The sequence below is a fragment of the Protomyctophum parallelum genome (genome assembly GCF_964188405.1).
Source record: "Protomyctophum parallelum genome assembly, chromosome: 17".
NCBI classification, from domain to species: domain Eukaryota; kingdom Metazoa; phylum Chordata; class Actinopteri; order Myctophiformes; family Myctophidae; genus Protomyctophum; species Protomyctophum parallelum.
Window position 1 is genome coordinate 45,167,745 of NC_139719.1, and position 13,330 is coordinate 45,181,074.

Here is a 13,330-nt window from a genome sequence, read left to right on the forward strand (position 1 = left end):
AGAACAATTAGTCAATTAGTTTAACCGTTATGGTTCTGTGTGTGTGTGTGTGTGTGTGTGTGTGTTTGTGAATTGTGAATGCGTGCGTGTGTGCGTGCACGTCGCTCCCAGGCGTGTGCGTGCGCGTGTGTCTGCAGATACACACTCAGGTGGTGAAGAGCAGGCAGAGCTCCGCCTCCGCGGTGGTGGGAGGCGGAGCTACCACTGCTGACCCCTCCTTCGACCTCAAGGTGACCTTTAAGCTCCGCCCCCAGCAGCTGGACGACGCCTGTCTGAGGGTGGAGCTGCAGCAGCCTGACCCCGTGCACACAGGTCAGAGGTCAATAGGTCATTCATTACTGGTCAACTGTGAGACATAACTGTCGAGACACGAGACACGGCTTGCGATTGGCTGAAACCCGTGTAGGGACATTTTGACCGTGCATGGCTGAGGGAAGTAGGGGTGCTGGGGGGGGGGGGGGGGCTGGAGCACCCCCTCCCCCCAGGCACAGCCCCCCCCCCCCCCCCCCCTCGGACAGGAAGGGGAAAATAATTATAATTATAATTTTATAAGATTTCTGTTACTTGGCCTAATAAATATGCTGTATCACAGTATCAGTTTTTTATCAGTTTGTCTCATGCCGTCATGCGTGTGGAGAGGAAAAGACTAAAAAATGTATGATATTCAGTCGACTAAAACTAGACTAAAACACTAAAACATTCCGGGTGACTAAAATGTGACTAAAAAACTAAATGGAAGCTATTCAAGAGACTAAAATAGAAATGTCCTGCCAAAGACAACCCTGGCGGTCATTTCACTTCGAATAACCTTATCCTAAACCTGGCTGGTTAATTTCCGGAAAAAGGGGATTATGCCCCCATCCCTGGTTATCGATGACCAGCCTATCGAAAGGGTCGACAGTTTTAAATTCCTTGGCACCACTATATGCTGCTCCCTGAAATGGGAAGTTAACACTAGTAACATCCTGAGTAAAGCCCACCAGAGGCTTCACTTCCTACGCCTCTTAAAGACGTTCGGTGTGACCGGGGAGGCGTTGGTTCACTTCTACAGAGCCACTGTGGAGAGTGTCCTCGTCTTCTCAGTCACAGTGTGGTATGGAAACACCACCGACTTAGAGAGGAAACGGCTGGAAAGGGTGGTACGCACAGCGTCAAAAATCATTGGCCTCGACCTCCCATCCGTCTCCTCTGTCTACACCATACGCACTAAGCGCAGGATGCAGAAGGTGATCGCTGACCCCTCCCACCCTGCCTGCTCTCTTTTCGCACCCCTGCCCTCAGGTAGGAGACTCCGGTCTCTAAAGTGCAACACCTCCCGCTTTAAGAACAGCACTTATCCCGATGCTGTTCGCCTCCTGAATGCTGGCCCTCTTTTCACTCGCACTTTACAGCCTGAAGCTGCTTTGTAAAACGATGAACTGTGATGAATTTGCTATTTATTTATTCAACATGGATTGTAACGTTTTGCATTCTTCTTATTTCTTGGTCCCCCTCATATGATGTCTGTACTCTTGTATTGTGTTCTGTCATGTTTTTAGTGCACTGAAACAAATTCCAATCAACTCTGTTGACATGGCAATAAAGTCTTGAATCTTGATTTCCGACAAACAGGAAGGTGACAGTGTTTTTAATGCTTCTTCTTCTTCCAGAGCCTCCGGGGATGCTGGGAGTTGTAGTTCTGGGTCCCTTCATGTACTCCAGAGGTCAGCAGCTACAGCACTGGATGGACACCATGAACACACCGCAGCAGCTGTTCACACACTGGCACAGGCTGAGGAGGGGCACCTAGCGCACACACACACACACACACACACACACACACACACACACACACACACACACACACACACACACACCTCACACACACACACACACACACACACACACACACACACACACACACACACACACACACACACACACACACACACACACACACACACACACACTGGCACAGGCTGAGGAAAGGCACCTAGCACGCATGCACGCACACACACACACACACACACACACGCACACACACACACACACACACACACACACACACACACTGGCACAGGCTGAGGAGGAGCACCTAGCGCACACTCACACACACACACACACACACACACACACACACACACACACACACACACACACACACACACACACACACGTTTACACACGCACAGACAAAGAAACACATGTGTATTATAACATCTTTATTTGCGTTCACATTTAACAAGACATTCTTGAACACGAGCAACAATATACCATCAAACATGGGAAACTCAAAAATAAAGCTTTGCCACAGCAGCATTCTGCCGCGTGGGCGGAGCTTCATTTCCATCCACCAGCTGTCTAAAAACCCGGGAAGAGACGCCGGCTTCTTTTGGCCGCAGTTCAGGTGTGCCCAGGCTGACTATAGTATATGTACTATGTACTATGTACTATGTAGGCTACTATGTACTATGTACACATCAGCCTTTCAGAATAATGTGACAGAGTTTCAGTAACTGGATTGTGGTCATGGTGCAGACAATGAGGAGGAAACATATTATATGATATATGCGGGTACCACACAAGGGATACGATTGAGTCTCTTACAGTCACTTACATGTGCAACTAACAATAACATAACAATGGAAAGAAAGTATGTTCATTCTTTTTTACACTAACTAGCATGCATAGATAGTTGGGAGAGCACTCACAAAAAATACTCAATGGTTTAGTAAAGATATTTAATAATGCAATGAGGCAGTTCAACGTTCAGAATCATCATTTGTATGTATGGTGAAATAAATTATAATAAATATAACGTGTGTATATACTTTTCTAGTCCAATAAGACCAACACAATGGCCTTAATACAGTATTATCTGAAACATGAATACATTTGAATCATTTAATTTATTCATCAAATGTGTCTTTCATAATAATACAATAATTTCTATTATAACGGTGGTTTTCAACCAGTGGTCCGGGGACCACCAGTGGTCCTTGAGGGGGTTCCAGGTGGATGGAGAGTTGGTAACCAAATGGACCCTTATAGATCTTTAATTCCTTAGAGCGTGAATGAACCCGTACGGGTACACAATTAGAGAATGTAGAGGAATTGTTAATTTGATCTCTTCTAATATAATGGTATACCACATCATAATTAGAATACTATACATCATGGGATTGTGGACAAAATCTTATCACAGACAACAAAATGTTTTTGGAAGAGAGTACCCACTTTGGGAATATTTAAGTTTGGGGCTAAATGTCATCAAATTGTGGTTCGTGGCTCAACTGCAGAATAAATACTGGACCTTGATGTGAAAAGATGTACATTATAAACATTTCCATTTCCGCTCCCGTCCAGTAGGTGGCGACCTCTCCCCGCTGCGTGACGCGGCTTACAGAGCAGCAGGAAGTGAACTGGAGCAGTGTTGCCATGTCCCCTAATTATAAGCGGCTTTGGGCTTAATTGTTATTCCTGTTAAGGCGTGTGTAAATAGGATGTTTTTTTGGGCTTGTTTCTAAAGTATATATAAGTTGCTGATTTATAGGCTTGTTTCCTAATATCGTTTAAACCAGTGATTATCACACATTGTCAAGGACCCCCTATCAACCCCACATCAAACTCCACTTTGATGAATTGAACAATTGGTGGACCCTCTTGTAAACAAGTGTAATGCTTAATTGGGTCGTCCACTCACAGTTAACAGTCTTTGTATTGTTGTGCTTGAAATGTACTGTACTGTACTGTAGGCCTACTGTAACTGTTAATAAATATTTCAATAACTCAATCAACCAATCAATGTATTTGTCCATGGACCCTATATATCTAAAAGTATATTGTGCCAGGGACCCCCCCCCCCCCCCCCCCCCCAGTTTTGTGTCGTTAAAATATATATTTTTAAATCCACATTTTGTTACTGAATATTTGTTGAAAATAGCAGATCTTACAACAATAAGTAGCCTAGATTTGCCCCCTCCTAGTCGTTTTGTTGGGGCTTGATGCTTATCTCTTACCCCTCTCGCGCAATCTGGCAACACTGCCTGCTCTAGCCCCCAAAACAGAGCCGAACAGAAATGGAGACACAATAATACATATCGATGTGTTTGTATAATCTAAACCTCTAATCGTTATAATAATAAATACTGTCCTGATATTTCCGCCATGAGGATCAATGAGAACACTCTGCTGGAGGGAGAGAAGGTGGTGTTGGTGCCTTACAATGCAGACCACGTGCCCAGGTTGGATTCATATAATAACTGTTAAAACAATGAATAAAACCGTTAGCTCTCTCTCTCTCTCTCTGTGTGTGTGTGGTGTGTGTGTGTCTTTGGCCGTGCGACGCGTTGGTAGCTTGTAGATCTGTTTTTTTGTATAGCCTACCTTGCTTTTTCGTCTGCAGCTTGTGTATAGTCTATGATGAACTGCTCTGTTGTCTCCTACTGTACTGATTGATTGATTGAAATATGTATTAACAGTTTGTAGAATTTACAGTACATTTTAAGCACAAACTCAATACAAAGACTGTTAACTGTCTGTCATCTTAATCAATATTAGTAGTATTAATATTATTCCCAGCTGTGTGTGTGTGTGTGTGTGTGTGTGTGTGTGTGTGTGTGTGTGTGTGTGTGTGTGTGTGTGTGTGTCAGTCATGTATACATCATCACTGAAGACATGTAAATATGAAATAAATGCTTAAACATGTAGCTATAGGTGTAATGTTAGAGACCACAGAAGACATGTAAATATGAAATAAATGCTTAAACATGTAGCTATATAGGTGTAATGTTAGAGTCCACAGAAGACATGTACATATGAAATAAATGCTTAAACATGTAGCTAGGTGTAATGTTAGAGACCACAGAAGACATGTAAATATGAAATAAATGCTTAAACATGTAGCTATAGGTGTAATGTTAGAGACCACAGAAGACATGTAATTATGAAATAAATGCTTAAACATGTAGCTAGGTGTAATGTTAGAGACCACAGAAGACATGTAAATATGAAATAAATGCTTAAACATGTAGCTAGGTGTAATGTTAGAGACCACAGAAGACATGTAAATATGAAATAAATGCTTAAACATGTAGCTAGGTGTAATGTTAGAGACCACAGAAGACATGTAAATATGAAATAAATGCTTAAACATGTAACTAGGTGTAATGTTAGAGACCACAGAAGACATGAAAATATGAAATATATGCTTAAACGTGTAGCTAGGTGTAATGTTAGAGACCACAGAAGACATGTAAATATGAAATAAATGCTTAAACATGTAGCTATAGGTGTAATGTTAGAGACCACAGAAGACATGTAAATATGAAATAAATGCTTAAACATGTAGCTATAGGTGTAATGTTAGAGTCCACAGAAGACATGTAAATATGAAATATATGCTTAAACGTGTAGCTAGGTGTAATGTTAGAGACCACAGAAGACATGTAAATATGAAATAAATTCTTAAACATGTAGCTATAGGTGTAATGTTAGAGTCCACAGAAGACATGTAAATATGAAATAAATGCTTAAACATGTAATGTCAGAGACCACAGAAGTGAACCTTTCAAGCCTGTTTTCTCAAGTCGCTGTTTTCTCTGCACTCAAAGTATAAGCCATATATCCAAAACTGGTCGGTCAAACTGAACAACCAATATGTCAATTTGAAGCTATGATTACATGCTTCCATAATGACATGACATGACAAAAACAAATGAACAATAATCCGATGACAGGCTCCTATTCATGGTGGGTCACATATGATGTATACATGATATATATCATGTACAGTGCAAACTGTTAATAAATACAATCAATCAATCAACCACATGACATGGCCCGGCCTAAAGTATACGATTTTAAATATATTTAGCCTGTCAGCTCAAACCCACAATGTAGTACTTTGTTTTCAAGTGTTGCTCACAAACTCCACTACCATTAAATAAATTCCATCCATTCCATCTATGCCACCGCTGATATTCCAAAGCCCCCTCGCAGGTAATCTTTTTAAACTATTTTCAGCATTGGGATAATAATTAATTTGGTGGGTAGATCTTGACATTTGGAAAGTAGCTCTCTCTCTCTCTCTCTCTCTCTCTCTCTCTCTCTCTCTCTCAAAAAACAAAGGGCTTATGGTAGGGGAAACAGCCAATAATGCGCTTTTGCACAAAATAACACCTGGACCTCTTTGGTGGCGACTACAAATAAAGGTCTAAAGCCTAAATGCTAATTCCCCCACACAGTCATTGTGTCATTTCTCGACTGTTTCGGACGCAGGGCGGCTCGCCAGAACCGGGCTGGCACCCTGGGCGTGTTCCTGTGGGTCTGGAAGTTCCCGGGGACCCACCGGGGACCCCCACACTGAGTTGCACCACTCGGTTCACACGGGTGTGATTTTTTTTAAACTTGAGAGCTACTTTCCAAATGACAAGATCTACCCACCAAATTAAATATTATCCCATTTCTGAAAATAGTTTAAAAAGATTACCTGCGAGAGGGCTTTGGAATATATCAGCGGTGGCATAGATGTAATATATGGACTTTATTTAATGGTAGTGGAGTTTGTGCGCAGCACAGAAAACAAAGTATTACATTGTGGCTGTAGGTTTGAGCTGACGGGCTAAATATATTTAAAATCGTATATATATATAGGCTACTTTAGGCCCATGTCATGTGGTTGATAAATATGTAGATGAATTTGAGGTCTCTCTATCTCTCTCTCTCCCTTGTCCCCTCATCTCTTCCTCTTCAATTTGTCTTTTTATGGAAACAACAACTAAAACGATGGAGCTAGTGTGCACAAAAACTATACTTTAACCCAATTTTACACCTGTGTGTGTGTGTGTGTGTGTGTGTGTGTGTGTGTGTGTGTGTGTGTGTGTGTGTGTGTGTGTGTGTGTGTGTGTGTGTGTGTGTGTGTGTGTGTGTGTGTGTGTGTGTGTGTGTGTGTGTGTGTGTGTGTGTGTGTGTGTGTGTGTGTGTGTGTGTGTGTGTGTGCGTGCGTGTGCGACTGGCAGGTATCATGAATGGATGAAGTCTGCAGAGCTCCAGAAGCTGACAGCGTCAGAACCTCTGACTCTGGAGCAGGAATACGACATGCAGAGAGACTGGAGGGAGGACGATGACAGTAGGACACACACACACACACACACACACACACACACACACACACACACACACACACACACACACACAGAGCAGGAATACGACATGCAGAGAGACTGGGGGCAGCGGACTGACCTCATGCTTCCTTCTATGCATGAGGAGTCCAAGCTGCTTCTTTTCACCTGACAGGGGGGTGGAGTTTCCCCGGCCGGACGTAGCGCGAGCGTGGACGTTGTCTCCATTGTAGTCTATGTAGGAGAGCCTACAGATTAAACTTTTAAGATTTTATATTATGCACATGCCATGGTCACATAACCATTATATGTTGAGTGCATGCTTTGATGGTTACAGTTTTATAATCAGTTTTGATGAGTAAACCTTTGTGGATCTTCTCAGTTCTCATTGTATGCTAGTTACTGCCATTCAGGATGGAAAATGAAATCCATTTGGATTTGGGGAGAAGTAGTTTCATAAGGGGCTGGTATGAAGTACTTGATATAAAGAGAACATGTTCAGTTCACTAGTCTACACTCTACTCTACACCTGCCTTCATTTCATCTGATTGTCTGTCTGGCAGGCACTTAACAAGCGATTGTTAACTGTCTGTTAGAGAGAGGGGCAGAGAAGAGTGGCTTTGCTCAACTTCATTTATACTTATATTCTCCACTCTGATGAAGGTACATGTTCGATATATCATGCAGCCTTACTTATTAGCCTATATTTTGTCTATTAATTTTTTTTTAATTAAATATTAAAATCGATTTCGGAGACTGCGATGATTCATCGGAAAATCGATGAATCGGCGGCATCCCTATAGCTAAGGCATTCTTTATTGCATTTTTTATGTTTTCACATCACATCAGTGTACCAATCAGAATGCACTTTCATCATCTTGTTTAGTCTGTGCACCAATCAGAATGAACCTTTATCATCTTGTTGTTTTTCTGTGCACCAATCAGAATGAACCTTTATCATCTTGTTGTTTTTCTATGCACCAATCAGAGTTGACCTTCATCATCCTGGACAAGCAGCGGTGGGCGGAGCCGGCGCTACAGGAAGAGCAGTGCATGGTGGGAGACGTGAACATCTTCCTGACCGACCCCGCTGACCCCTCTCTGGCCGAGCTGGAGGTCATGATCGCAGGTGAGCTTGACCTCCGACCCCCTGACTACCTCCCGTTGTTGTCGATCGCCTCGGGAGTGTTTTGGCTACATCTAGCTACATCTAGCTACTTCAGCTACATACGGGATAGCGCCTGGCTGGTGCGTCGCTAAATGTGCTCTGTTGCTCTACATCGCTGGGCGCTCTGATTTAATAGTCCTTAATACCCCCGGGCGATTAGTGTGTTAACAGAGGTCAATGTATTGTATTGTTGTAACAGAGGTCAATGTATTGTATTGTTGTAACAGAGGTCAATGTATTGTTGTATATTGTTATAACAGAGCCCAGCTACAGAGGTTAATGTATTGTTCTAACAGAGGTTAATGTATTGTTCTAACAGAGGTTAATGTATTGTTGTATTTTAACAGAGCCCAGCTACAGAGGTTAATGTATTGTTCTAACAGAGGTCAATGTATTGTTGTATTTTAACAGAGCCCAGCTACAGAGGTTAATGTATTGTTGTATTTTAACAGAGCCCAGCTACAGAGGTCAATGTATTGTATTGTTCTAACAGAGCCCAGCTACAGAGGTTAATGTATTGTATTGTTCTAACAGAGCCCAGCTACAGAGGTTAATGTATTGTATTGTTCTAACAGAGCCCAGCTACAGAGGTTAATGTATTGTTGTATTTTAACAGAGCCCAGCTACAGAGGTTAATGTATTGTATTGTTCTAACAGAGCCCAGCTACAGAGGTTAATGTATTGTATTGTTCTAACAGAGCCCAGCTACAGAGGTTAATGTATTGTATTGTTCTAACAGAGCCCAGCTACAGAGGTCAAGGCCTGGGGAAGGAGGTGACACTGATGATGATGCGTTACGGTAAGCAGACACTGATGATGATGAGGCGTTACGGTAAGCAGACACTGATGATGAGGCGTTACTGTAATGCGTTACGGTAAGCAGACACTGATGATGATGAGGCGTTACGGTAAGCAGACACTGATGATGATGAGGCGTTACGGTAAGCAGACACTGATGATGATGAGGCGTTACGGTAAGCAGACACTGATGATGATGAGGCGTTACGGTAAGCAGACACTGATGATGATGAGGCGTTACGGTAAGCAGACAAGCAACAACCTCAGGCAGATTTAGGCATACTTTACTTTAGGCAGACGCTCTAAATCCAGAGCGATTTACAGTAAGCAAGGAAAACACAAGGTAATGCATCAAATACATAGAAATATGTATCATCTACGATCATAAGTAAACACACACACACACACACACGTGCGTGCGTTGTACATAATTGTGTGTGTGTGTGTGTGTGTGTGTGTGTGTGTGTGTGTGTGTGTGTGTGTGTGTGTGTGTGTGTGTGTGTGTGTTCGTGTTCGTGTTCTACAGGGATAACCAGGCTGGGTATACAGAAGTTTGAGGCTAAGATCGGCCTGGACAACCCTGTGAGCATCGCCATGTTTAAGAAGCTCCACTTCCATGAGGTAACGAGGAGAAGGATGAACACGTCATTATTATTATTATTATTATGAGGTAACGAGGAGAAGGATGAACACTTCATTATTATTATTACGAAACACACAGGACGACATTGTCTGTGCTGCTATGAAGGTTAACCCATTCTGGGCCGGAACCCCTTTTGGTGTTTTAAACATTATCATGTTATGCTTTAGCTGTTGAAAAAAATAGCAGATCTACAAGCTCATAGCTTACTGTACTGTGTTCAAGTTCAGGAGACTTTGGGGAAAAAAGCAATTCTCCTGAACGCTGCCTTCCTTCCGGCATGGCATGAAAGGAAAGGAGGGCATTTTGCATCTCTTCCACCATGTAGTAAATGCAGCATTCATTCGTGGTCTGGAGAGGGCAGTTGTTTTACAGACGGGTAAAAGGGGCAGTTGTTTTACAGACGGGTAAAAGGGGCAGTTGTTTTACAGACGGGTAAAAGGGCAGTTGTTTTACAGACGGGTAAAAGGGGCAGTTGTTTTACAGACGGGTAAAAGGGCAGTTGTTTTACAGACGGGTAAAAGGGCAGTTGTTTTACAGACGGGTAAAAGGGCAGTTGTTTTACAGACGGGTAAAAGGGGCAGTTGTTTTACAGACGGGTAAAAGGGCAGTTGTTTTACAGACGGGTAAAAGGGGCAGTTGTTTTACAGACGGGTAAAAGGGCAGTTGTTTTACAGACGGGTAAAAGGGGCAGTTGTTTTACAGACGGGTAAAAGGGCAGTTGTTTTACAGACGGGTAAAAGGGCAGGTGCTGAAGCCCCCTTTGATGTCTATGTTGCACGTCCCTGCCTAGCGGTTCTCCATGTCCTATAGATGTATACTTTATTTACTTTATATAGATGTATACTTTATTTACTTTATATAGATGTATACTTTATTTGTCCTTTCGGAAATGTGTTTTGTGCACAGCAGTCATCAGGATACAGAAAACACATACAAACAAACAGATCACACAGTACAATGACAATAAAGAAACAAACAAACAGATCACACAGTACAATGACAATAAAGAAACAAACAAACAGATCACACAGTACAATGACAATAAAGAAACAAACAAACAGATCACACAGTACAATGACAATAAAGAAACAATGCCAACAGAAGGCCACCAGTCATAGTTCCAAGAGGCATCACATCACACTTTATGCAACGGAACTGAGACGGGCCTGCTTGTTCATCAGTCCTATACTTATAGAACTGAGACGGGCCTGCTTGTTCATCAGTCCTATACTTATAGAACTGAGACGGGCCTCCTTGTTCATCAGTCCTATACTTATAGAACTGAGACGGGCCTCCTTGTTCATCAGTCCTATACTTATAGAACTGAGACGGGGCCTCTGCTTGTTCATAAGTCCTATACTTATGGGAACAAACCATCTTGAGGCCCTATAGCATGCAGGGAAGGTACCGTGTACCGTCGCCCTGAAGGTAAGAGATGGTATTGGCTGTGTAACGGGTGTGTATTGTCCCTAGTAATAGCTTTCCCCTTCCTGAGTACCCGGGTGTCATACATTGAAATCATACTCTCAAATCGTACCCCAGCTGTCCAAGTGTCTCCTGTCTGTGAACTAACTAGCCGTTTGTCCTCCGTGACGTCCTACAGCTGTCCAAGTGTCTCCTGTCTGTGAACTAACTAGCCGTTTGTCCTCCCTGACGTCCTACAGCTGTCCAAGTGTCTCCTGTCTGTGAACTAACTAACCGTTGTCCTCCCTGACGTCCTACAGCTGTCCAAGTGTCGGGTGTTCAAGGAGGTCACCCTGGGCCTGACGGTGGACGAGGCGCTGAAGGCCACGCTGCATCACGACACGCTTTACATGAAGGAGAGACAACACAGGGAGAGCTGCTGCTCCGCTGGGCAGCACATGACCACCGCGGGGCAGCACATGACCACCGCGGGGCAGCACATGACCCCTGCGGGGCAGCACATGACCACCGCGGGGCAGCACATGTCCACTGGGGGGCAGCACATGACCACCGCGGGGCAGCACATGTCCACTGGGGGGCAGCACATGTCCACTGGGGGGCAGCACATGACCACCGCGGGGCAGCACATGTCCACTGGGGGGCAGCACATGCCCTCACCGTAACGCTGTAACAGAGCACCGAAGTCTTGACGACAATATCGGTAGAGGGCGCAAATCCACGGGGGGGATTTTAGATCGCCTCAATATAAGAACTGTGTTTGAAAAAAATAAACATGTCATCCCGGCCGTTTCACGCACATGGATATGAAGAATCAACTGACTGAGAGAAAACGCTATTGTTACTGCTACTGAATTAGTTACATTTTCGCTAGAAACAGACTGTATCATAATTATATGAGTGACTGACTGTCGTAAACGATACAGAGACACCTCCCTGACAATAACGCCGAGACAGCTTGTTTATTTTTGGACCACAACACTTATATGAAACGATTTTAAGATGAGCCCATGTTATTCTCCATAGAGAAATTACTTCCGTGAACCAGGCAGAAACCAGGGGAACCGAGGGGTATCGAGGGGACGAGCCAGTGACGTCAGGACTTCGGCGCTCTATACTAGTTGGGGAAATTCCGCCAAATCTGTGACCAACCTGCAAAATAAAAGCTTCCCAATAGCTTTCTTCGCAAAATACGAAGAACAACTTTTTCAAATGTGCCGACTCATCACATTCGTGAAAAAAGTCTGGCGCAATGGAAGCTCTGATAATGAGTAAAATATAAATGCTTCCGTCATACGGTCTGGAGCAACGGAAGCTCTGATCACGAGTAAAATATAAATGCTTCCGTCATACAGTCTGGAGCAACGGAAGCTCTGATCACGAGTAAAATATAAATTCTGCCGTCATACAGTTATCCTAATATGAATCGAAATCATCTAAGCATTATAATGTTGCTTAACAGAAATAGAAAAATTAAAAGATATGTTAAAATATATTTGAAGGGAAATGGCAGCTTCTTTCCTCTGACTTGGGGAGCTGTAGTTACAGATATAGCATTCGTAGATTAGTTGTCTGGCTCCGTGAGACTCTAGGCCAGCTACTGGTCAGTACAATGTGTGTGGACTGGCTCAGTGTTTTCATTATTAATTCATGTTTTCATTCTTTGTAAAAGTAGCCAAAAAAAAGTCATTACATTTCATTACTGTCCATTTTTTTAATATTTACTGTAAACATTTTACCGAATTAAAATGAAAGTTATTACAACTCGTCTTCAACCTTTGTGTCGTATCACAAGTTCACAGGTGTAGAAAGCGGGTGAACACGACATCATTTTAGGAGTTGAGGCATTCGTTTACTTGATTCCACAGATAGTGAAAACAGCCCATCTCCATGATTGTAGATCAGCTGTTTTCATACTTTCTTTCCACTTACTTGGCCACCGTTTGACCAGTTTTCAATAATCTAGATATATTTTTTTACGCAATTTGCAGCAGAGATATATCAGTGTCTACTGTCTTGTACAGAGAAACAGTGTCTGCTAAATCCCTTATTGCTTTTAGCCTCGTACCTTCTCGCTCCTCTCAGGTGGTGGATGTCGCCATCTAGTGGCGCTGTTGCCAAAATGCACGCTGCATGCACACTAGTTCACATCCACAGAGGGGTCGGTCTTGCAGGGCGCAGACATAGCTGAGGTCATGT

The 13,330-nt window shown here is 43.1% G+C and overlaps 2 protein-coding genes across 2 annotated transcripts in view; both read left to right on the forward strand.

Annotated features, from left to right (window-relative positions):
* Positions 1–1,789, forward strand: part of syt15 (synaptotagmin XV) — a gene marked incomplete at both ends in the record, with an annotated part of 18,753 nt that extends 16,964 nt beyond the window's left edge. The window contains 2 exons of the mRNA XM_083787661.1: positions 112–312; positions 1,650–1,789. Of these exons, the coding sequence (XP_083643787.1) occupies positions 112–312; positions 1,650–1,789 (341 nt within the window). The remainder of the gene's footprint in view (positions 1–111; positions 313–1,649) is intronic.
* A 2,247-nt stretch (positions 1,790–4,036) lies between these two features.
* nat9 (N-acetyltransferase 9) lies at positions 4,037–12,802 on the forward strand. Its single transcript, XM_083786806.1, has 6 exons — positions 4,037–4,223; positions 6,999–7,108; positions 8,089–8,229; positions 9,008–9,067; positions 9,593–9,687; positions 11,434–12,802. Exons 1-6 carry the CDS (start codon positions 4,147–4,149, stop codon positions 11,794–11,796), a joined length of 846 nt encoding a protein of 281 aa, XP_083642932.1. The 5' UTR covers positions 4,037–4,146; the 3' UTR covers positions 11,797–12,802.
* The last annotated feature ends 528 nt before the right edge of the window (positions 12,803–13,330 follow it).

What these genes read in the sequence shown, in the direction of transcription:
- nat9 (XM_083786806.1), top strand. Translation starts at nt 4,147, where the DNA reads ATGAGGATCAATGAGAACACTCTGCTGGAGGGAGAGAAGGTGGTGTTG. An exon ending in CTGGAGGGAGGACGATGACA is followed by an intron (nt 7,109 to 8,088) that starts GTAGGACACACA and finishes TGCACCAATCAG; the next exon opens with AGTTGACCTTCATCATCCTG. An exon ending in AGAAGCTCCACTTCCATGAG is followed by an intron (nt 9,688 to 11,433) that starts GTAACGAGGAGA and finishes GACGTCCTACAG; the next exon opens with CTGTCCAAGTGTCGGGTGTT.